Here is a 26,336-nt window from a genome sequence, read left to right on the forward strand (position 1 = left end):
TAAGTCAAATTTTCTGAAGAAACACGATTGCTTTATATGATGAACATTTAGGCTTTTATTCACATATTCATTCATCAACACACACATACTTTGTTGTAAACTGAGGCTCAAGCATGTTCAATTGACGTGCAAGAACAAATTAGGTTAATCTTAATAAATATATATAATAAATAAATACATTTTTATATAAATATAAAAATAAATATCTTTATTTGTTTGTCTTTATAAGATAAACAAAAGGCTTACGGGTTTGGAATGACATGAGGGTGAATAATTTTTTCAGAGATCATTTTAATTTTTCAAATGATGCAAAAAGCGTGAAAATCTATTAATCGGATGCATTTAGAACGCTTAAAAAGTCAGATTTGATTAGCCTTAAATAAATAAGTGGGCCAAATTTGTTATAAAAAATATTATTATATAATTTCCACCACAGATTATCACATAATTTGTGAAGTGGTGGTTCATGACACAAAATTCACTTAAAATAATCTAGTTAAAGTGTGATAATTGTGTTTATTTTTTGAAAGTCAACGAGTTCCAATTCATTTTGATTGTTTATACAGAAAATGTTTCCTTACTGAATAAATTCAGTGCTTCTTTTATGTTCCAGTCTGGCCTTCTAAAAACTGTTTATTTTATTTTTACAGAGAGTGTTGTGATTGTGAAATTGACATTCATAAGTGAAATGTTAAGTTAAAGGGTTAGTTCACCCAAAAATGAAATTGATGTCATTAATGACTCACCCTAATGTTGTTCCCCACACTTAAGACCTCCGTTCATCTTCAGAACACAGTTTAAGATATTTTATATTTTAGTCCCAGAGCAAATGCAGTCTATGCCCACTATACTGTCCATGTCCAGAAAGGGAATAAAAACATCATCAAAGTAGTCCATATGTGACATCAGTTAGTTCATTAGAATCTCTTGAAGCATCGAAAATACATTTTGGTCCAAAAATAACACAAACTACAACTTTATTCAGCATTGTCTTTACATCTTTACATCGCCAATGTCACGTGATTTCAGCAGCTTGGCAGTTTGACACGCGATCCGAATCATTGATCGATTAAATGATTCATGAACCGTTTGAATCTTTTTTGAGGAACACGGAAGAGAAGACAATTCTGAATAAAGTCATAGTTTTTGCTATTTTTGGACCAAAATGTATTTTCGATGCTTTAAGAGATTCTAATGAACTAACTGATGGACTACTTTGATGATGTTTTTATTCCCTTTCTGGACATGGACAGTATAGTGTGCATAGACTGCATATGCTCTGGGACTAAAGTATAAAATATCTTAAACTGTGTTCTGAAGATGAACGGAGGTCTTACGGGTGTGGAACGACATTAGAGTGAGTCATTAATGACATCAATTTGATTTTGGGGTAAACTAACCCTTTAAGTCTAAGGTTGAAATGTATGTGCCTGACTGCAGAACCATCTCTGGCCAGATGCTGGAGCTGCAACTCCATGCGGAAATAACTGGCTCGACGTAACAAGTTTATTACATTTGAAGTCAAATATATTATAACAACAACATGTACTGCACTGTGTACATACTTATCCTTCGCTATAAAATGTGTCTGTTTGTGACGTTATATGTGGGTCAGTAACAGAATTGAAAGTTAAATTCAAACTCTTTGATTGCACAACTCTTTAATGAAATCTACACTCTACAAAAAGTTGTTTTGGCATGCATAGAATAACTCAGTTAAGACAAACTTGAAATCGCACAAATAAGATACAAGAAATCCGATCCAGCCTCTCTCTCACACACTCTCAAATAGTGAGTTCATCTGTTAACTAAACTCACAACATTTACAGACGGGACACAGGACAAGAAACTACACAAGTATGCTTACAGTAGGCTACTTCGCTGTGTTGACTCCTAATTGCATCAGCACTAGCATTCATGCAAGACAATGTGCAAACAAGGGCATGTTTTCTTTATGGCAAATCTTTCTCAACATTTTGTTAAAAATATGTCCACACATACTAGTGCATAGGTCCAATGTATTGTACAATAAATAGCAAATGATTGATAGCAAAGATTTCCAGCATTTCCCAGTATTGATATATAAAATAAAATCTTTGTGATAATCTAATATATCATAGGCTACTGTAAAACAGCCAGAGTCTTTTTAAAGGGAAACTATAAACACTCATCTCTTTATACTTTACAAATATTAATAAATAGCTTAAATATGAAACAGAAATGTTATTGCAATTTGATGCACCCTACTGTCACAAAGCAGGAGTGAGATGCCAGTAAATGAAAGTACTGGATATTTTGATGCTTTTTAACAGAGCACTCGCTTTTTTGAAAGGTGGCTCTCGGGGCGGTTTTTGCATTAGACCCCTCGCAGGCTTTTTATTGGGTAAAAATATATATCAGCGATCACAGTATAAGTGAGGCATCCTCTCATTCCCACTGGTGGCTTCTGGGCTTCATTAAAGCATGTCATGGAGGTTGCTTTATAGTGCAGTTCTTTCATTTGTGCTTTGAGGTCAGAGGTCATATTTCAGAAGTTCCTCTTGTGAGGCTGCTCCCATTCCCTCCTAATATTTCCTCTCCTCTTCCTCTTCTCCATCCTCCTCTTCCTATGTCGGCGCACAGGAGATCCAATTTTTGATGTGGTTTGCCCACCTTTCCTCTAGCGAGACATCATGCGCACAAATTCTGAAAGAGGAAAGACCAGACATTGGTTTAATTTAATACTAAAATACTTAGTTACAAACAGGTCCTATATAATGTGTGTGTGTGTGTGTGTGTGTGTGTGTGTGTGTGTGTGTGTGTGTGTGTGTGTGTGTGTGTGTGTGTGTGTGTGTGTGTGTGTGTGTTTGTTGCCAAATGTTTTGTGACGTCTGCCTTTACATGCACATGAACTTTAATGACATCTCATTCTTAATCTGTGTGGTTTAATATGGAGTTGGTCCGCCCTTTGCAGCTATAACAGCTTCAATTCTTCTGGAAAGTCATTCCACAAGGTTTAGGAGTGCGTTTATGGGAATTTTTATTCTTCTAGATGTGTTCTAGATTTGTGAGGTCAGGCACTGATGTTGGACGAGAAGGCCTGGCTCGCAGTCTCCGTTCTAATTCATCCCAAAGGTGTTCTCAGGTCAGGACTCTGTGCAGGCCAGTCCAGTTCCTCCACACCAAACTCGCTCATTCATGTCTTTATGGACCGATGCTTTGTGCACTGGTGCGCAGTCATGTTAGAACAGGAAGGGACTATTCCTAAACTGTTCCCACAAAGTTGGGAGCATGATATTGTCCAAAATGTCTTTGTATGCTGAAGCATTAAGATGTCCTTTCACTGGAACTAAGGGACCAAGACAACCCCTAAAAAAAAAACCCACATCATAATCCCCCCTCCACCAAACTTTACACTTGGCACAATTTAGTTATCGAAGTACCATTCTCTTGGAAACCTCGAAACTTCATGAGGTCTTCAGATTAGCACAAGAACAGTGTGTAGAGAGCTTCATGGAATGGGTTTCAATGGCCGAGCAGCTTCATCCAAGCCTTACATCCTTACCTTACTCTGGTAATCCGATGGACGAGTCTGGGTTTGGAGGTTTCCAAGAGAATGGTACTTCGATGACTAAATTGTGCCATTCTTTATTTTCTTTATTTTTACATTTTTATTAAAACGTAATTTTAATTACTATTTTAAATATCAATGTCATTATCCAAATCTGTGTCCTCATAAATCATATAAACACACACACACACCATTTAATTTGGGGACGGTAGGAGGTGACAGTAAAGACACTTACAATGATATGAAAGATTTATATTTCAAATAAATGCTGTTGTTTTGAGGGACATAATTATCAAGGTACATGTATAAAGAACAAAAGAATATCCATAAAAATAGCTCATTCTTTTTCATTTTATAGTAAGGTTTTGCTGTCAACAACACCAATTTTTTCTTCCCCTTTAAACTTGACATGTCTATTTGCTGTCCAAACTGTGCATGATTATTATTATTATTATTTGCCTTGTATTATTTTTACATTAGGCATTGTTTTCCCTTGCTGTCTGTGACCCAGTTTTGGGTCGCAAGACTCGCAGCCCATTATTTGGGAACCACTGCTCTACAAATTGTTGCTTTATACATTTCCTTTGCAAAAAATTAAAAAAAAAAAAATACTATTGACCTCGGATGAGTCAAGGTTAGCCTGAGCTCAAAATACAGCAAGAGGACGTTCGGCTGTCACACTTCCAGACATCAGCAGGAGTAACAGTGCTAGCTATTTTTGTCCTTCCCGTTTTCATGCTCTTTTGCGCGTAGTTAATGTGAGAGGTGAAATAATCCGGTGGTTAAGAGATAATCTGGTTGACAGCTCTACTACTGTCACTTTAACGCCTTCACCATGATGAGATTCAGTAGTTAAACTGTGTGACACAGCGGCTCACAGCAAGACGCACCAAAATAAATAATAATAGGTCCAAAAATAGAGATCATTTCTCTCAGTCATTTTTTCATATTCTCTATTTTGCATTGCATTTTTCCATGAAGTCCACTTATGTTAAGGATTTTTCCATTTTCCCTTTGAATAAATCAGTCAGACTGAAGTTTGGGCTGTGAACGTACAAGTAAAATCTGTTTTCCCTCATGAAATGTCCCGTTAAGTACTTTCAAAAGGTTAATTGCTACTTTAATAACTTTGAGATGAAAAGAGAACAAACAAATATTGCATTTGGGATTAAACCCTTCCTTAGCATAACTAAATTTTACTGCAGATTCCAAAAAAAGGACAAGAGACGCTGAGGGAACGTGAATGTAATATTTTTGGGTTACTGTGAACATATAATTGCGATCATTTTTCTCCCAGGCCGCATAAACCAATTTACTCTACCTACTGCAGCAATATAGATACTGCGGCAGTGAAATTAGCATTACTAATTAGCAACGCAAAATCAACACAAGGTGGCTCACCTTCAAAGTCGACATGCCCATCTCCATTTAAATCAATGTCCCGCAGAATGTCCTCCAGATCCCTGTGACCTACCTGTAGGAAAGATAATCAATAAAACGATGAAAAGGAGAATTGGGTGAGAGCTAAAAGCTTTCAGATGGTTCAGCATAGTAAATAACAGCACCTGCTGGCCCAGCAGTTTCTTCATGGCCTCTCTTAGTTCTGCTGTACTGATCTGACCGTCTCCGTTGGTGTCAAACTGAGAGAAGGAGAAAAAATAAGAGTGTTAAGAGGTTTAAATGTTCTGGGGCATGTCTGGATCCAAACGATCCTGCTCTGAATGGCAGTTTTAAAGGGATACTTCAGCGATTTAGCATATGGCTTTATATCAGTAGAAACCTGGGGGTACATTTGAATGATCATGCTTCCACCACTCAAATCCCCCTGAGATGAAAGATTTATGCATTTTATTTCTGGAACAAATCCTCAGATGACGCAAATATTGTCATTTTGCATCATCGGAGCATTTTTTGGCCAAACTACAGCCAGTAGAGGGAGCTATTTCCACATGTTTTCAACCCGCGCATTGGGAGAGGGGTCGCACTCACAGCACTCGGCTCAGGCAGCTGCGGGCATTCATGTAAACGGAGCTGTGCGGAGTGTTTCAACTTTTCAAATGAATTGTTATGAAAGTTAATCTTCCAACGGCATGAGCTGAAAATGCACGCACTGTGAATGTATGCCGTGGCCGCGCTTACCTCAGCTCTCGTGGTGAATGTAATCTGATTTCTGCTGCGTTTGTGCCGTGACACTCGCTCGGCTCACTCATATTATATTGAACAGACACGTTCAGTTTTTAATTGTAGTGTTTGTTCTCTAACTGAACTGATTTTATGAAAATGAACGAGGTGGGAATGTGATCCAGTGATCCAGTAGCAGTGGCTTCGGGAGTAGTGATATACGGTTCACGAACGAATCGTTCTTTTTAACCGAATCCTTTTAGTGAACAGGTCGAACCAGTTCACCAAATCGGACTGAATCGTTCTAAATGGTTTGCGTCTCAAATCAGCGCTAATCCCACAAGTTACTATAGTTACTCACTTTTTGACATGAGTAACAGTCCCTCCGACCAGATATAAACTAATATCTTGAAGTATATGTTGTTACTCCAACAGTTCACTGAACTGAGACATGCTTTGCTGAGAGAACTGATGAACTCACGAGTAGCTGATACTGAGCATGTGCGTGTAACCGAACGTGCAGTGGTTCTCGGATCAGCAGTACAGAAACGAAAACCATTTCTGTCGGACACGTTCGATACCGAGAACCGATGAGCGATGAGCCGAGCATGTGTGTTATTTGTTCAGAGAAACGAAATGCAGGTTTTCGTTTAAGTGTATAAAACGAATCACGTTTGGAAACATCATCACATAAAGCCGTCTTATCACTGTATTATTTTAAAGTTTGGAAACACAATGGATTGTAAAACGGTCAAGCTAAACATTTATTTGTTTTATCAATAATGCATGATATTTTCAGGAACAGTTTTTTTCATGTTTAATTTCTAAGTCGATACACATTTTAAAATGTAATCAAAACAATGATTATTTTAATAAACAAAACAATAATTCTAATAATAATAATATTATTAGACATGCTGATATAAATTCACAAAATGTTGGGCAGTTGTGCAGCCTTACAAACAAACACAGCAAACTTTAAATTAAAAATGCTTAACAAATAAAAATAAAAATCACATTTAAAATCATAATCAAAGTTTTTTTTTAGAAAAAAACTATTTTATTTGTACAGCAATGTAAAATAAAATAATTATTATCATATTATTTTTCTTAAATATTATTTTTGTGCAGTGAAATAAATAATATTTATTTTTATTTAAAAAAAAATATTTAGTCATTTTTCTATAATTATTAATAATAATAATAATTATTATTATTATGATAATTAAGATTATTATTATTGCTATTTTTTTATATAATCATATTGATATATCATATTAAAATTCTGGCTAAATTGTGCAGCCCTACAAACAAGCACAACAAAGCTGGAATATTTTCACAACCACGATTTTTATAAGAAATATCAAAATTTGATTATTTCCCCAAATTGTGTAGCCCTACCTCACTCACCTCTTTGAAAGCGTCTCTCAATTCCTTTACTCCGATCATATCTGCCGTCTCGGCCAGAAGTTTGGGGCCCATCAGCTCCACAAAGTCCTCGAAATCCACATGTCCCCCCACTACAAGACACAGGACACAGGACTTAGTGAGCTTCCTATGTAGGCAGCATCAAATAGAGCCATATGTTGATATGTTCAACAAAACTTGTTGATTTGTCGTTGCTTACGGTTCATGTTGATCTGCTGGCTCAGTTCGATGAGCTCCATCTCAGTGGGCATGTATCCCATGGTTCTCATGCAGTTCCCCAGGTCTTTGCAGCCAATGAAGCCATCTTTGTCTTTATCAAACTCTTTGAAGGCTTCTCGTAGCTCTGTGAAGGTCAAGGAAAAAAGAGGACGGATGAGAGCGAGTCGGAAAAGATGAAAAGAGAATATTTTATAGTACTATCACCCAATTACAAAGCACTTACAAAGCACAAGGATGCCTCTATGAATGACCAAAACACTTCATTGCAAACCCTCTCTACTCAAAATGAAATCAAAAAGCACTTCAAATTAAAACGGAACAAGCAACACATTATTTTAGAGAATGCTGCAAAATTTCATAGTGAAAATTTTCACACATTGGAATGCCAGAAAATAACATGTGACCGAAACACTTGAGCATTCTGCAGACTCTAGTTCAGTTTAATATCAAACAATCAACCCAATAACTGCATGTTTACCATGAACGACTTCTATTTATAATGCATTTGCAGGGAACAGAGCTAGGGTGAGATAATCTTAGTCTTATTAAAAGGCTTTATGAAAGACGCTTATGGAATTAAAGGTTTGAATGTTGAATATTCAAAAACTAGATTTGCATTTCCAGAGAATTCATGGCAGCAAAAGAATAGTGTTTTAGGTAATCTCAGGTTTTATAGATTACACAAGTGTCCTTTTTACTAGTGTACATGTGTCACATGATCTTTCAGAAATCATTCCAATATGCCGTGTTCAGGAAAGAGTTTGAATTATTAGCAATCAGCTAGAACTTACCATCCATTTCCTCTGGTCTCAGCTCTCTGTTCTGCAACAAAATAAACAAAGTAATCAACAACAATCCACACAAATGTGTGCAGTTTTGTCCCAAAAGTAAGCTGCGTCCTCCTCCCACTCTGAAGAATCCAGTCATTTAATTCAATGCTCCATTTCCTGCTAGAGAGAAGGAGCCATTCATTACAGCTTTAGGATCACAATGGCACATGTAAACTAATACACCCAACCTTTTCATGGCTTTTCCCCGTGTCTCTTACGGAATTAATGTCTGGCTTTTAAATTCGATCTTCCCATTTGGATTAAGTAATCTGGAACAGCATAAAAACTCAGGATTGATCTCTCATAATCAGCTCAAGTTAGTTTCTTTGATCCCAGCATTCCCTGTTCACACATCTCCTCCTCACACACACACACAGGGCTCACCTCCAAACACTCTCTGAGCTCCTGCAGAAGAACTCAATCATATGACCCTGACCCAAGACCCCTGCGGAGGCTAATAAATGCAGATCCCTGCAGTTCAAACTTAAATGCACACGCAGCACTGCTTCTTTATGATTTGAAAAGTGTGCGTGTGTGCTGTGTGTGTGTGCTTGTGTGTGCGTGTGTGAATATATACATATATTACCCACTCTGATTGGTTCAGTTCAGTAAAGGACTTGTTCAGACCGATTCAAACCAGTGAGGCCCAATCAGGCAGAATGCATTTTTCAGGTTTAAAATGCGAGGCACATCTCTTTTTTTGGTTGTCGTTTTTTAATTTAGAAAAAGGCAGTGCGTTACGTTTTTTTAGTTGTTGCCAGGCAACTCCCGAATCAGCTGTCCTGTCAGTCTATTCAAGGTATCCGTCCCCACAACAGAAGGTTCACCTTTCCATTTTTATCGGACAATGGAAAAAAATACGAATGAGGGCGCTTTTCTGCTCAGAGTTGTTTTATTTCAACTTCAGGCACTTAGAGCCTTTCTACAAAAATGCGAGGCGCAGCAACACCTAAAATGCGCGCCGGCCATGGCGCAAAACAACGCGCAAAATGCTCACTGCCAATAGAAAATAATTTTAAAAAGGAGCCTCTCACTGCAAAAAAACGCATTCTGTCGGATCGGATTGTGGTCCTTACTCGTTTTTTTGTACTAGGCTATTCATTAAAAGAATGATCTCATAAGAATCATTTGTTCGGAAATCAGACCAAAGTCCCTTTAAGACGAGTCATTTCACTCGGCGGCCATCTTTAAAACGTCTCTTGGGCATGCAAGCACAGCTCCTATCTCTTTGAATGGGAAAACATCAAATTCTCCAAAAATGTTCGCCAATAACATTTCGTACGTGAAATCAACAATGAAACAACCGTCTCAAAAATGTTGCTTTGTTTTGTCTTTTGAATCATGACAAAAAAATGCGTTTTTCAGCCTGGACAAAGCTAATGCGAATAAGAGTGCGTCTCAAAACACTGCCTGTTTCTATAGCAACCGGAGCTTCTAACTTTCTAACTAACGATGACTTTAGTAATCAACGATTGGCTCTTTCATTTAGAAGGCGGGGCTTATTCGCCATATTGGCCATTGCATTTTCTCCCATTCATAAGTAATCGGAGTGCACCGTCTTCCTCTATATAAAGTCTTTGTTCATACACTGTAGTACTGTTTTTGTAAATTCAGTAAAAGAACCGTCTCATAAGACTTATTCGGCAATCACGCAACAAAAGATTCATTCATTCGTGAATCATTCGTGTTGTATGTACTCTGTGACAAATGAATGGAGATGTTTCTTGCCATTATACACAGTCCACCGCATTCAATACCGGCTATATTGCAACTCTCCTTTACAACTCCCTTTCTTTTGCTGTATATCGCTACAGATTGAACAGCGGGGAAGCACTGCTGCATTTGTAAGGTGCTTTCCTCCCATCATTTTGCCTTCATTGGTCCATTTGAACTGCAAATAATCTCTCGGTGAGCTCAGAAAAGCTGTTAACATAAATAATTGCAAAATAACTGGGAAAAAACTAGATAATATAGTATATCACACCACAGGAAAATGAATAGAAAATACCCATTTACAGATGTATTTTGACTATAGATTACCATTTTTATGGATACCGAGTACAGATTAAATAAAAAAATATATATATTGGAAAGCTGGATTTTGGTAATTCCTACTTAACTGTATACAAACGCAATTTGTACAGTACATTTATACTAATAATAATGTGTGTTTTTTTCTTTTTCTGAAGTCTGAACTGTAAGAAGAAAAGTGAGAACTTGTTTTGTATTATCATATGTGCGTAGATGTGCATGTCCAGACTTACGTACAGCCTTCCGGCTCTCCGCCCAGCCCTTGCGGAGGAAGATGCAGGCAGGCCCGAGCACATTGTGCATGTATGTTGAGTTCTGAGCCAAGGCCGCGAGGGCCTCTCCAGATGTCACCCCTTCCTCACATGACTGCACTGCTTTGTAGCTGCGCTTCCGGTCCTGAGCGCAGCCATCGTGTCCCAACGGCCCCGGACAAGTAAGTGTAGAGGGAATGTGGTGTAAAGACACAATTAGAAACTACACGGTTGTCTGTCTGACACAATGGATGGACAGGCCAGTCAGTCAATTCAGTCAGGCCGTCAGGTCAAGCGATTGGTTGAAAAGTAATTGAAACTTTTTTAGTATCTTTCTGTGAGCAGAGCTCTACTGTCAGAATTTGAGCTTAATGTGATTTACCCAACTGGATCAGCAGTTTTGCTTTCAGGCTCTCCTGGGAAGTTCCCATTTATGAGATCAAGGCCCTTGTTCATGAGATTTTGAATTAAAAATTGATTCTCTAGACAGTTTCATATTTCCATTCCTCTCTAATCTGTGTCTTATGCATTTTAGCACTCTTGTACTGCTACAGAGGATGATGGAAAATGTAGTTTAATGTAGTAAAGAAAAATAATAATATCTGTGAACTGAAGCTACGGTCCCATTCAGTGGCGCATGAAAGTTTGTGAACCCCATGTAGAATCTGTAAAAGAGCGAATCATTTTAACAAAATAAGAGGGATTATATAAAATTCATGTTATTTTGTTATTTAGTACTGTCCTGAATATGATATTTTACATAAAATATGTTTACATATAGTCCAGAAGACAAATAACAAATATTATAAAAATGACCCTATTGAAAAGTTTATGAACCCTTAAATCTTAAAGGAACACTCCACCGTTTTTAGAAATAGGGCTTATTCAACTTCTTTCCTACATTTAGATTTGTGGGCAAACGCATTTTTGTCTCAGTGCATGCATTGTTTTAGTTTGGCAGGGTTGCCGCTAGCTTAGCTTAGCATAATGAATGGAATCCTATGTTGCCAGATAGCATGTCCCGAGTAAAAGTGATCCAAAACAAAAACAAAAAAAAACACTTGATTACTTCTTGTGGCCTGCATATTCACAACGGGTACAAATAGCGATGCAGATTAAGGCTAGGCGATTTTTTACTAGGCAGATTGATTTGGGACTATATGGGGAAGCACAGGCTGCTACTTGGGATATCACAGCTCTCATCCTCTCGTCCTCCGGCTGTTGAGTGATCACAATGTGTTGAGTGATATCTCTGCGCCCTAGTAGCAGAGCTTCGCCTGTGCTTCCCCATAATATATCAAAGTCAATATCTGCCTAGGAAACCGCCGTCTTAATCTGAATCGCTATATGTACTTGTTGTGTATACGCAGGCCACAAGAAGTAATCAGGTGTTTTGTTTTCTTTTTTGGATCACTTTTACTTGGGACATGCTAACTAGTGACATAGGATTCTATTGATTATGCTAAGCTAAGCTAAGCTAGCAGCTACCCTGCCAAAATAAAAAATGCATGCACTGAGACGAAAATGCATTTGCCCAAAAATCTAAATGCAGGAAAGAAGTTTAATAAGTCCTATTTCTAAAGACGGTGGCGTGCTCCTTTAATACTGTCATTCCCTGGATGATCCACAGCTGTTTTGTTTGTTTGTTTGTTTTTTGTGAAGGTTGTTCATGAGTCCCTTGCTAAACTGCCAAATGTTCTTCAGAAAAATCCTTCAGTTCCTGCATATTTGAACCCTCTCCAGCAGTGACTGTATGATTTTAGATCAATCGTTTCACAATGAGGACGTTTGAGGGACTCAAACACAACTATTTGAAAAGATTCAAACATTCACTGATTCTCCAGAAGGGGGATAAAAGCCGGGAAGAAGATCAAGGTAAGCGGTACTTAATCTGTCTTCTGGGAAACATAAAAGTATCTTCTGTTGCCCGAAGGGAGTACTAAATTAAAACAATTATATTTAAACAAAATAAGTCAAATTTGCACATCTTCATCCTGTTTAAAAGTGTTTATACATTCAGCTTATATGTAAACATCTTTTACGTAAAATACCATACTCAAGACAGTGCTAAATAAAAAATAACATGCATTTTGTATGATCTCTCTTATTTTGTTAAGATGATCCATTCACATGAATGATACGACTGACACTGCAATGGTTGCAGTTAAAATTTTAATTGGCGCTCTACTGAAGAAACAAAGTCACTTATATCTGGGATGCCCTGGGGGTATTTAGAATTTACCTTTGTGACATAAGGTAAAATAGTAATTAGAGGTGTAACGGTACACATATATCAGTACATGTCTTGTGTACACAATGAATACAGCATTGTAGACTAACCACCAATAAACGCAATAAGATCCACGTTTTGTTACTTTAGATAAGAAACTAAGTGTCATCTTTCAAATTTTGTCCATTTTATCACAAAATTCCAAACAAAAATATCGCTTTGACGCTCTTTATTGTGGCGTGACAGATTTTAAGTGGCAGCGTGGCGTATGACTAAACGCAATCATGCCATCCTCTTTCGGAGTAAACATGAATGAACATCTGAAGGTATGTTGCAAGATACAGTACAACTTACTGAAACAAATATCTCATATAATTATTCGTTTGCCAGAGAAACGAACTCTTTCGGTAAATGTATGCACTATATTAGCCTATATATCCATTATATTTTAATTAACCTATTAGTGATGTCTGGATTATTTAAGGTATGCTTAAATAAATCTGCCATGAAAATAACAACCACTGTGTAACTTATTATATTTCAACAACGAATTGGAGTGAAAACATAATTTAGATTTAGAAATGAATGCAAAAACTGCTTTATGTTTGCATACAATTTGTTATTTGAGTGTTGATTATTATATATAAATTCAGCAGAGATCCTTTTTCCCCTTAAGAAACCTTAACTTATAATGGAATTCATTTTTAGACGCAGACACAATTTGTTCAGTAAACCGCAGTTTAATAAATAAAAAATATATTTTGTTTAGTTTCCTCCCCCCTGCTGTACCGAACCATGACTTTAAAACCGTATATATATATATATATATATTCAGAAGGTAGTAATATCACACATCATAATTTGCATAAAATGTACCATTAGGGATATGTTTTTTTGACAGGAACATTGTTCTAAGAATAAGAAAGGCTGTTGATCCAGGAACATGTCCTACTTGGGTAAATCACATTGTGCCAGACTTTGCCCTCTATTCTCTCTTCCCTCTCAGCAACTGACAGAACCTTTAAGATAAGATATCATTCAAACTGAATAATTCATCCGCTTTCATACTTACGGCACACTGCCGCAATGCCATGCTATTTGATTGCTGCCATAAAAACAAATGATCACACTAGCTTAAAAGCAAATCCAAGTGGTTCTCACAAATGAAACCCGCTGATCATGATCGCTGAAGGGGGCTGCTGTGGGCTAACCGACGTCATTATTTGAGAGCAGATCCTCAAATAACCAAGTACGTTTTGAGAACGTAAAACTGCTCATGTTTAGCAGAGGGCTAATCAGGATAAGAATGAAACCAGTCAGCCAGCACATTATAATGGCCAATTAGCAGAGAGGCAGAGGAGGTGAAGAGTACGTGAAATATAACTCACAAACACACAAAGAGCATCTCCCCAATTACTGACAGACCCACGGGTTAATTAAAGAGAAGACTGACGTCATCGAACAATCTGTGTGCTTACTGAAAAACAGCTTCTGAAATCTGGAAACCATTTATGTTTGTACACTCTAAAAAATGCTGGGTAAAAAACAACCCAAGTTGGGTTGAAAATGCACCGACCCAACAATTGAGTTGTTTTAACCCCATGGTTGAGTTGTTTTAACCCAGTGGTTGAGTTGTTCTTACCCAGCAATTGGGTTGTCTTAAGCAACATTTAACCCAACCACTGGGTTAAAACAACTTAACCATTGGGTTAAAACAACTCAATTGTTGGGTTAGTGCATTTTCAAACCAACTTGGGTTGTTTTTAACCCAGCATTTTTTAGAGTGTATATTTATAGTGATCAATTATCACTCAAATTATTTAAATTGTTTAATAGCTAGTACTTTGAAGCCTGACCTTCAAGTCAGCATGAATCAAGATCTCACACATTAAAATACTATCTGTCCTAAGTAGTATTCATATATACAGTCTGTCCAAAATTGTGGTGTGTTGAAATCAATGTCCTAAAGGTATCTGGATGGTCTACTAATTCTGGTGGAAAATCAAAGTGCAGATCCATGTCCGATTTTTGGAAGAAGATTTGGTTCAGAACTATAAATACAAAGGAAAAGCGCTCAAAAACTACAAACTTGGCGGACATGCGAGGCTGACGGTTAAGCAGAGAGGTCCAGGTAAAGGGGTTTGAGCAACTGATAATAAATATCTAACCTGATGAAATTAATGAACCTGAATGTTTAATTAAGATGCAACAACATTGTGAACTTTTATAAAGATATGTCGAATGGCCATTAACTTTTAAATGCGTCATTATGCAAAAAAACACGAGGAGAGTTTTCCGCATGAAACACCCACAACTGGCAGATCAACAAGCTCTTCAATACGGAAGGAAGAATTGTTCAGTAGTAAATGTGAACAATTATCGGAAATGTGAACAATAAATGTGTAGTAGTAGTGTACGTTAAATGAGTGTGTGTATGAGGACGTAAACTGTGACAAGATGACTGACAGGCCACTTTATGGCAGAGGGATTATTGTTAACTAAAAAACATTAAATATTAAAAACACTTGATTTTCAAGATAAAAGAAAATATAAGCTAAAAGAAAATATAAATATTAGATGAAAAACGTTTAAATGTTACCTTGACAATAAACTAAAATAAATTTAAGTTAAACCACTAATTGAAGTTTTATAAACTAATTTCGGGAGAATACTCTGGGTTCGGGCAAAATTACCGAGCCCCGGAGTCCTCCCCGGACAGCACGCCAAATACGCATAATCTTTACTCTATTTAACTGATGTAAGTGTGAACTCGTGGAAATCTAAGTAAATAAAAACTAGTGCTGGGGAAACCTTAATCGAGATGAATCACATCTAAATTAAAAGTTTTGTGTTTATGTAATGCATGTATATATTTAAGAAATTGTAATACCGTTCGTGGATGGAAGGAAGGAGGCGGGAACCGGCGAACGGTCAACAAACATTTATTTAAAGTAAAGAAACAAAATGAAAGTAAAACCGCGGACAGCCCCTCACGGACGACTGCCCGCAAACACACACAAAATAAAACATAAACTCCAGGCCTGGTCCTCTCTCGTCTTCCGCTGTCCTTGCTCCTCCTTATATGCTCCCGTCACATGGCCGCGAGACGAGACCGGTGTGCCACGCAGCTGGCACTCGTGAACGTTAATCACCGGCCCGCTCTCGCGGTCCCTCGCCCCGCTGCTTGCCACACCACATACCCCCATCGCCCCTCGCAGGCCGGGGGGCACTCCCGAGACGGCGCTCTACTCCCCCTCCCCCCCCCTCTCCCGGGGGGGCCGATCACGGCGGCCGCGGCACCTGGGGGTAAGGACAGAGAGGCGAGAGAAATGTAGACGGGAGCACGAGGAGCCCACGGAGCCCGCGGACGAGAGAGGGGAGAGAGGGAAAAAAAGAAAGAAAGAGAAAAAAAATTCTGGTCCGGTTCCCCGACACACTGCCGCTCGGTCCTCACCAGCCGAGAGGCTCTTCCTCGCGGTGCTATGCGATGGTGCTGGACGCCCGGTGGACGGCCCGATCCTCCTCCGCCCCCTGGCGGCCGGCGGTGGCTCCTCCTATTGAGGGCAGTCGGCAGCGAGCTCCGCGTTCCCTGCTCCTCCCCGTTCCGGCGGATGGCAGCAGGCTCCGGCCCACGGCGAACGCCGGCAACTCCTCCGCTCCCTCCAGGACGGCCGCCACCCCACCTCGACCCAGGGGCACGGCAGCGAGCTCTCCGTCCCACCGGTCTTCACTCGCTCCAGCACCATCGCCTCGGGCAGCCATTCGCGGTCTTTCATCATCCGCGCTGCCCGAACTCCTCAGCACCGCGATCCCCCTCAGCAGCGAGGGCTCTCCGACAGCGCGTCCCTCCTTCCTCCCGGGTTTCGGCACCAATGTAATACCGTTCGTGGATGGAAGGAAGGAGGCGGGAACCGGCGAACGGTCAACAAACATTTATTTAAAGTAAAGAAACAAAATGAAAGTAAAACCGCGGACAGCCCCTCACGGACGACTGCCCGCAAACACACACAAAATAAAACATAAACTCCAGGCCTGGTCCTCTCTCGTCTTCCGCTGTCCTTGCTCCTCCTTATATGCTCCCGTCACATGGCCGCGAGACGAGACCGGTGTGCCACGCAGCTGGCACTCGTGAACGTTAATCACCGGCCCGCTCTCGCGGTCCCTCGCCCCGCTGCTTGCCACACCACAGAAATATTTGCATGTATCTACTGTATATATCATTTATGTTATATATAAAACATTTAAAAAATAAAAATAATAATAAAAAATAAAAAAATTATATATATATATATATATATATATATATTTGTTTTGTTTTTTGTTTGTTTGTTTTTTGCTAAATATATACATGCATGTGTGTGTATTTATATATAATAATAATTATACACAGTACACACACATATATTATTTATTTATTTTGGATGAGATTAATCAAAAATATTTCCAGCACTATTAAAAACTAACTGAAATAAAAAATAAAATAAAAAAATCAATTAACCTAAATAGTAATATTTAGATTTAAAAGAAAAAATTATAAAATGAAAAAGAGCATATTAAAAAATTACTTAAAATTTAACAAATAAAAAAACCTGAAAATGTACAAATAAAAGCTCATATATATATATATATATATATATATATATATATATATATATATATATATATATATATATATGATATACTATGATATGATATAAATAATATCAAAATAACCGCGGTTTATGGTGACAGGATGAAAATTATAATATGGCACAACAGTGTGTCCCAAAACTCGCCAATTCTTCTGGTACGCACTATTTTTCTTCACAAAGTAGATCGGTTGGGATGCAGCAATTATATTATTTTATCAAAATATAATAACTTGCGCCACCTCTAAAATGGCTTATGATGTCAGATGATGTCATGAATCCCTTTTTTTCCAACTCCTCCCCTCAAGCCACATGACACGCTCCCTTTTATTTCCTGATGGGTTTTTACATTGACTTCAAACTGATTTTATCTTAACATTTTTTTCTCCTTTAGATCTAATTTTCTCGCACTTCTTGGTATCCTTTCCTACCACATGCGGCTAAAGTAATCTGAATCCGACAGCTGGGCAAGATTGAGGTATACACGCACAAACAGCAATCTCATTCAGCCTCATACTGAAGATCTTACTATGAAGCCCAAGACACTACTGGTCATGCTTTTTAAATGTTCCCCTTGTGATGGGGTTGCATGATGCATGCACATATGTGTCTGTGCAAATGTGTGCATTGCATCTCCCGTCTATTTGCACATGACCTTCACACTCCATCTGTTGCCAAGGCTGTGAGGTGCCAGCTCGTGCATTCTTCCGAAGAATCCCGTGCCATTGGGCACTCGGGGACAGCAGCTCTTAGCAGGTGCCAGCGCCTGATATCTCACGCTAATCCTTGAGCGTGCACATTCCAAGTCATCTAGAGATGATTGAGGAGAACTTCAGAGAACTTTTAGAAGAGCAACTTCAGACGTAATTGTCAAGAACTTTAGGGTTTAATATCATTAAACGCGGTTAAAATGCGGGTGCATTACACATTAGAAAGGTATAACCTGTGCCTTATAGTTCACCCAAAAATGAAAATTCTGTCATCATTTACAAACCCTGTAAGACTTTTGTTCATCATCGGAACACAAATGAAGATCTTTTTGATAAAATAGGAGAGCTTTCTGTCCCTCCGTTGACCGCTACGCAACTACCCTTTTGACGTTTCAAAAAGTTCATAAAGAGATCTTAACACTAATCCATATGAATTGAGTAATTTAGTCCAAATTTTCTGAAAAGACACAATCATATGTAGAACAGATTAAATGTATGCTTTTATTCTCATACATTAATCAACTCATATAATTTATGGTAAATGTAAACTCAAGCATGTTCGTTTTATATGTGAAAACCAATGAGGTTCATTCTCATGATACGCATCACATTTGAGCTTCAGCAAGAACCAATGAGGTTCATTCTCATGATACGCATCACATTTGAGCTTCAGCAAGAACCAATGAGGTTCATTCTCATGATACGCATCACATTTGAACTTTAGCAAGAACCAATGAGGTTCATTCTCATGATACGCATCACATTTTAACTTCAGCAAGAACCAATGAGGTTCATTCTCATGATACTCATCACGTTTGAGCTTCAGCAAGAACCAATGAGGTTCATTCTGGTGATACGCATCACGTTTGAGCTTCAGCAAGAACCAATGAGGTTCATTCTCATGATACGCATCACATTTGAGCTTCAGCAAGAACCAATGAGGTTCATTCTCATGATACTCATCACGTTTGAGCTTCAGCAAGAACCAATGAGGTTCATTCTCATGATACTCATCACATTTGAGCTTCAGCAAGAACCAATGAGGTTCATTCTCGTGTTACGCAGCTTGTTTGAGCTTCAGCAAGAACCAATGAGGTTCATTCTCGTGTTACGCAGCTTGTTTGAGCTTCAGCAAGAACCAATGAGGTTCATTCTCGTGTTACGCAGCTCGTTTAAGCTTCATCGAGAGGTTTGTTCTCATGCATCAAGCAGGTTGAGTTGCGCTTCTATGTTCACTGATCAGTGTTTATGTGTGAATAAAAGCATCCATTAAATCTGTTCATCAAATAAAGTGATCATGTCTCTTTAGCAAATTTCGACCAAACCGCTCAATTCATATGGATTACTTTTATGATTTCTATGAACTTTTTCAAGAGCCAAAGTAGTACTTCTGTAGCTGTCAATGGAGGGACAGAAAACTCTCGTTTGCAAAGATGAAAGTCTTGAGGGTGGAATGACATGAGGGTGAGTAATTAACGACAGAATTTTAACTTTGAGTGAACTATCCCTTTAACAGCAGCGTGATCTAGCATATCATTAAACATATCAATTCATGAACATGTCCAGCAACTTCCAAGGTCAAAAAATGGCAACCCAACGTCCAACATCCTGATGCAGGGCAAGTCAGTTTTGTCATAGGAATGTTTTTGCTACTCCAGATTGATTTCTTAGGGGGGGTTTAGATTTTCGAGTCTTCTCTAGCATGCAAAAACTCAATAAATTCAACAATTTCATAAAGTACAGTCAGTCCAGGTTCTGTTTCATTAAGAATTACTATAATGGCACAGAACTCAGAGGAATTCAGAGCATGACTATTAAACTCATCTTTGACAGTCCATGCAACACAGTCCGGGTTTGGGTCAAGTCCGTAGCCCACACACACACACACAGCTATCAGAAAGAGCATCTTACCTTCTTGGAGAAATTCTTAAGCGGCGATTTAACACAGTTTCCCATAGTAAAGTCCCTTCTGCTAATTTTGCGCGCTTGAGGGTTAATGCGGCGGCGTGCGCGCGTGTGCATGCATCCACATGTCTCCATGCATGGATTACAGATGGTGAGATGAGGTTTGCAGGCTTATCTTCTAGGATGGATTTTAGGGGAAGGATGTAGATGAGCCAGGGGTGGCGATGCAGGACGTCAAGGTGACAGGAAGGGAGGAGAGAAGAAGTGGATGGAGGGATCAGGAAAAGGAGACATGTGTCTCAGTGTGAAGGGCTGCTCAGAAGAGAAAAGCCAAGATTGCCTTTTCACTTGCTTGCACTATCTCTCTCTCTCTCTCTCACTCCTTTTCACCCTCCCTTCTTTTCCCCCACTCTCTCTTCCCCTCATTTCCCTCCCTCTTTCTCTCTCTCTCTCTCCCTCACTCTCAACTGCTCATTTTTAAAACCGTCCATCCAAACAAGGCGAAAACAGACAAAGAGGCTCGCGCAGACGAGCGTATCACCTTCCCCCGAGCAAGATGCTGAAGACACTAATCCAAAAACGCACACACTCACGAGCGTGAGTGTACGAACACAGTCGATTACACACATACGGATGTTGGGCTACAGAGCTAAAAATACACACACTTGGAGTCGTGCTGCCCAGCTACGAGGGGGCAGTGTTCAGATCAAAGACCGGACGTCAAAACAAAAAAGCCGCATGTGAAAAGGTGGGGTTGATGCGCCAAGGCTGCCAAAATGCAGAGCACCGGCTGAAGGCCACGGCAGGTTATTAGGGGACAACAGGAAGCCCTTCCCAGAATTCACCTGCTGATCTGGCACTTGCCCACTGAACCTGATGGTTTCCTGTTTAGGCCACTTTTGCCTCACACCCTCTCTTTCTATATCCCTTTGTGAAATTTTTTATGAAACATAAAAAATTACAAAATAAGACCTTTATCCATAAAAGATGCTCATAGACAGCAGTGACATTAAATGGAGAATTTCTGCTCTGCCACTAAAGTCTGCAGTCCATGTACTGGTGGTATTATTACATATTTTAGATATACACTCTAAAAAATTGTGAGTAAAAAACAACCCAATGTTGGGTCAAATATAAACCAACCCAGCAGTTGGGTTGTTTTAAGCAAATATTTAACCCAACCGCAGGATTAAAACAACCCAATCACTGGGTTAAAATAACCCAATTGCTGTGTTAGTCCATATTTGACCCAACATTGGGTTAAAACAACCCAGCATTTTTAGAGTATATATATATATATATATATATATATATATATATATATATATATATATATATGTATATATAATGTTTTGTTGTTGTTGAAGAAATGTAGAATGATATCTAACAGTATAATGATTATTAACTTAAAAATGTAAGTAATTATCAGTTATCTGTATTGGCCAAAATGTGCATACCCTATCAAAAATGATAGTGATATTTATTTGGACATGTTGTATGCATTGTTTAAGCATATGGGTCCTAAAGTAATTATGCAAATCTAGCATAAACACGTCCATCATTGCAAAACAAGCATCTGATTTGTTTGTATTTTTAATCTTTAAAATCTGTATATATGCCTTGTTATAAAGCTCTTCTCAGACGTGTCTTTTAGTCTGATGTGTATGATTGGCTTTAAAACAAAGCCATTGATTTATAGAATTCCATTGGTTTAAAAAAATAATTTTGGATTAAAATATTAAAAAAACACTAGAACAATGTTATATATTTTTTTACTTACATTATCCAAATGTTTCCAAGAATGTTTAAATTCAGAGAAATAAGACATTTTAACCAGGACATGGACTGTGTCCGTGCGTCGCCTATTGATGACATCATACCAGTGTTACCCTCAATTTCCGTTCTCCTCAATTTTCTGGATTTTGTAGAAACCATTGAATTTACTTTAAAAAGATACGTCAAGTGGTTGCACACAACTATACTGAGCAATTTTTACAAATAACAATTTAGTTATATGAACAAAAGAAATTCAAGTAAAGCTGACAAAATTTCTTTGAGTAAATATAAACCATTTGAATTTGTCCCTGTTACATTTATTTATATGTGCACATTTATTGTGTCACACTGTTACATTTATTTATATGTGCAGTTTACTTAATAATGTTATGTTCAATTTATAAAAGATTATTATGTAAGGTGAACACATTTATCAATTCAATTTACCTTTAAAACGTTTAAATAATAACAAGCATATTTTGAGAAATAAAATGCAAAAATAACTAATTGAACAAACTTAAATTTAATTGAGAGCAATTGATTAAACTGTGTTCATCTTCGGAACACAGTTTAAGATATTTTATATTTAGTCCGAGAGATTTTCTGTTCTTTCATGAAAGTGAATGCACACTTTACTGTCCATGTCCAGAAAGGGAATTAAAACATCATCAAAGTTGTCCATATGTGACATCAGTTAGTTCATTAGAATCTCTTGAAGCATCGAAAATACATTTTGGTCCAAAAATAACAAAAACTACGACTTTATTCAGCATTGTCTTCTCTTCTGGGTTTGTTTTCAGTCCTCAAATAAAGATTCAAACGGTCATGAACCCGCGGATTGAGTCATGATTCGGATCGCCAATGTCACGTGATTTCAGACACGCGATCCGAATCATGAATCAATTCACTGATTCATGACCGTTTTAATCTTTATTTGAGGACTGAAAACAAACCCAGAAGAGAAGACAATGCTGAATAAAGTCGTACACTGTAAAAAATGTTCCCGTTAAAAATAGTAAAGAACTGGCAGCACGGTTGCCAGCTAGGCACTGTAAAATTAACAGTGTTTAACTGTTAATTAAAATTACAGTTACCTACTGTTTATAAAAAAACAGTAAAGAACTGGCAGCACGGTTGCCAGCAAGGCACTGTAAAATTAACTGTATCTTACTGTTGGTGAAATTTACAGTTGGAGACTGTTTTTGCAAATACAGCATAATGCTGTTTCTACATTCAAAGTATATATATATGTACATATTATTTATTTTCTAAACAGTGTGATTTAGCAAATTGCCCCTAACAGTCTTACTACAAAATACCATGTTTTACTACAGTGTGTATATGTAAGTATAAGTGTACAGTGTGTACTTTTTGAAACAGTGACTTAAAAATGTAACAGAAGGAAAGCAGCTTTAAAGTATTGTTTGAAAACATGTCTTGTTTTATTAAACTTTTGAATAACTTTCTTAGGAAAAGAAATGAAAATGTATGGGGAAGAATTGGTTATACAGAAATAAACTTAAAATATTCCCCTAATCGAATTCTGACATTTGTACAAAATGAAAGCAAAAGGTGAAACAAAATTATTACATTTGTTAATGTAAAATCAACTGCTTTAACAAGTTTTTAAGTGAACAAATTATAGAACAACTGAGTAAATGTTTGTAAGTGAATAAGAATTACTGAATACCTGAAAAAACAGAGTGTGTGTGTGTGTGTGTGTGCGTGCGTGTGACATGTGCGTGCGTGCGTGCGTGCGTGCGTGCGTGCGTGCGTGCGTGCGTGCGTGTGTGTGTGTGTGCGTGATGCGTGTCCGATGTGTGCGATGTGAGTGTGCATGAGATGCGCATATGTGTGATGCATGTGTGAGATGTGTGTGGGGTCTGTGGTGTGTAATACTTAGATAAAGTCCCACTCAAAATCCATCAATTTTTTAAGCAGACTGGAGACACGAGGGTTCACGGTTTTCTTTTTCTGAGTGACCTTCCCCGTCCGTATTGAAATCAATCCTCCGGCCTTGGTGCTCTTTTCCGGATTTATCCCAATGACCCGCCTGCAAAACAAATGTGTGTGTTTAGAATTAGTGTGGAGGGGGGAAAAATTACTCATGGGGAACATATGAATATAGCATATATAAATATAGTAAGTCTATTCTTGTATTAAGAACACTTTGCTTTACATTATCAGGAAAGAAAATTCTCTTAATAAGCTCCAGCACTCTTTTGGGCTGAATGATGTGTTTCAGTCTAGATTAAAGATATCTCTTTGTTCAAACACTGACATAAAATCTTGACTGATAAAATTGTAACAAATGCACATGGTCAGCATTTTAATGGCAACAAAAGATGGGTACTGGATAAGTCTGCTTCCTTGCAAGGTTTCAACCTCACCACCGATGGACATTTTATTTCCTTGACAGTCACTTATGTTTACGTAATAGGGCTCAAATATTTGATAGGAAATATATTTATTTGATGCTATATTCTCTGTTTATTAGGGCCAAGTGTTTAAATAAACACATTTTCTGTAAAGCGGCTTTAAATCTATATGTATTTTAATAAGAGATATACAAATAAAATCTGAAGTAAATTTAATGTATGCATCCAAATATCTGACCTTTGGATGAATTCCAGTGTGCATGCGGCTTCAGCTTGGTACTGAAGATTGAGATTGTAATAAGTAGAGAAAAGAGCTGCAAGCCCAGACAGGAAAGACGGTTGGATGCCCTCGCAAATGATGTGCTCCTCAAGGCTAATCATCCACTGCTGGATACTGCTTCCTGGTGTTTTACCTGTACCTTAAAAAAGTAAAAACAATTTCAGCACTGACATAACATTAATTTGACATTGCCATTTGCAAATTAATGCATGGAAAGCTATAAATTAAAACAGTCACCGAGTCCTGTCCTTCTAACATAAATGCATTTCAACATAGACTGGTCAGTACAGACCTTTAAGTGTAAATGTGTATAGATTTTGTATTGTGAAATTATGTTGCTTAAATTTGATTTATTAATATTAATATGCTGTAGTACTACATTGATGTCCACAGAACTGACATGAAAACATGCTGACAAGTCTGGAAAAAAATATCAGCCAAAAATATATCCAACAAAATAAAATGGCCTTAAAAATACTATGCTGGCCAAAGCAGCATTGCTGTACAAAGCAATACCAAAACTACGAATAAGAATTACTTTTAATAAGTACTATATCATTTAACTTCAAAATCAAATTGGATTGATGAAAAAAATATAACCGGAATAAAAGTAACAACCAAAGCTCAACAGGACTACAATAAATGCATCTAAGAATAAAGATGTGCATATTAGAACATGCTTACTCAGGTTTGTAATCGCAATGACAACGAAATTAAGGTTTTTTTTTTGTCGTTGTTGTTTTTTTGTTTCTTCGTAATGCTGGAGGTTTCGCCAATTCCAGAAAAGCAAACTAATACCGGTCTGCCTATTTCAGCGCGCTACAAAGACTTCGATGTAATCTCAAAACAACAGTGTTTGAAAAATTAACTTTGCAGAAGAATTCTATCATGTTGCATGGAATTTACTCTGTAATCGGAAATATAATACAAATAAATCGACCGAATAAAGATATGTACAAATTAGAACATATAAAAGCACAACAGTACTACAATAAATGCACCTAAGAATAAAGATGTGCATATTAGAACATGCTTACCCAAGTTTGCAATCACAATGACATCGAAATTAAGTTTTTTTTCTAACTCTAGAGGTTTCGCAGATTACAGAAAAGCAAGCTAGCCAGTTAGTAAACAACCTTTCTTTTCAGCGCGCTACAGATTCATCAATATGATTTCAATGCAACAGTGTTTGGATAAAATAAAATAAAATAGATGCAGAAGAATTATTATCTCATGTAACTCACCCTGTAACTGGGAATAATATAATCCGAATCAGAAATCCTATCCAAGATGTTGCATCTCTGAAAAGAGTTTCGAGAGACTCGAAACTCTGGCGAGTCTCTGAAAAGAACAAATAAAAGATAATTTCACTTCCAATATCCACAATACAGGTTAGTTGCTGTAGCAAATGTAATGTATTTTGTCTACGATATCGTGCAAAACTCACCTATTAACAGTATGATGGCGGATGAAAGTCCATGCGTGCTCAGCAGTTTTCAAAAATACTGGATAGTAATGTTTTTTTTCCTTCAACTAATAAATACGGTAAAATGCCGTTATATTTTGTCTACGTCATTTGACAAAAACAAAAAAAAACATTAATGTACTGCTTTTGAATTTAACAGGATTATACTGTTGAAATTCAGCTGTAAATTAACAGCAATTTCTTACAGTGTAGTTTTTGTTATTTTTGGACCAAAATGTATTTTCGATGCTTCAAGAGATTCTAATGAACTAACTGATGTCCCATATGGACTACTTTGATGATGTTTTTATTCCCTTTCTGGACATAGAGAATATAGTGTGCATTCTCATGAAGGAACAGAAAAACTGCCTTCCGAAGATGAACGGAGTCATTAATGACATACAATTTCATTTTTGGGTGAACTAACCCTTTAATATTTGATGAACCGCTGCTGCTGTGATCACTACTGCCCCCGTTCTGAAGGCTGTAACAGCACAACATTAACTGCATCATGAAGCACTGATTTTTCTAAAT

At 37.7% G+C, this 26,336-nt stretch overlaps 1 protein-coding gene and 1 long non-coding RNA gene across 5 annotated transcripts in view; both read right to left on the reverse strand.

The window, feature by feature from the left end:
* Positions 1-1,644: 1,644 nt before the first annotated feature.
* cabp1b (calcium binding protein 1b) overlaps positions 1,645-26,336 on the reverse strand; it is a 43,785-nt gene continuing 19,093 nt past the window's right edge. Inside the window, exons 1-8 of one of the 4 annotated variants that reach the window (XM_067433328.1) lie at positions 19,910-20,721; positions 10,417-10,575; positions 8,110-8,140; positions 7,299-7,442; positions 7,082-7,191; positions 5,116-5,190; positions 4,952-5,024; positions 1,645-2,685 (exon numbers count right to left, since the gene is read on the reverse strand). In XM_067433328.1, coding sequence (XP_067289429.1) covers positions 2,660-2,685; positions 4,952-5,024; positions 5,116-5,190; positions 7,082-7,191; positions 7,299-7,442; positions 8,110-8,140; positions 10,417-10,575; positions 19,910-20,038 — 747 coding nt within the window. In that variant the 5' untranslated portion in view covers positions 20,039-20,721 and the 3' untranslated portion in view covers positions 1,645-2,659. Of the gene's footprint in view, positions 2,686-4,951; positions 5,025-5,115; positions 5,191-7,081; positions 7,192-7,298; positions 7,443-8,109; positions 8,141-10,412; positions 11,095-19,909; positions 20,722-26,336 lie in introns of those variants that run through there. The other 3 variants (XM_067433330.1, XM_067433329.1, XM_067433327.1) reach the window with 3 other exon arrangements.
* On the reverse strand, positions 23,360-26,016 carry LOC137063081 (uncharacterized). The gene is made up of 3 exons (XR_010901340.1): positions 25,582-26,016; positions 24,296-24,476; positions 23,360-23,732 (listed from the first exon to the last, which is right to left on the reverse strand). It is a non-coding gene; the product is annotated as an uncharacterized lncRNA (long non-coding RNA).

This window comes from Pseudorasbora parva, chromosome 23, assembly GCF_024679245.1.
Source record: "Pseudorasbora parva isolate DD20220531a chromosome 23, ASM2467924v1, whole genome shotgun sequence".
Lineage (NCBI taxonomy): Eukaryota > Metazoa > Chordata > Actinopteri > Cypriniformes > Gobionidae > Pseudorasbora > Pseudorasbora parva.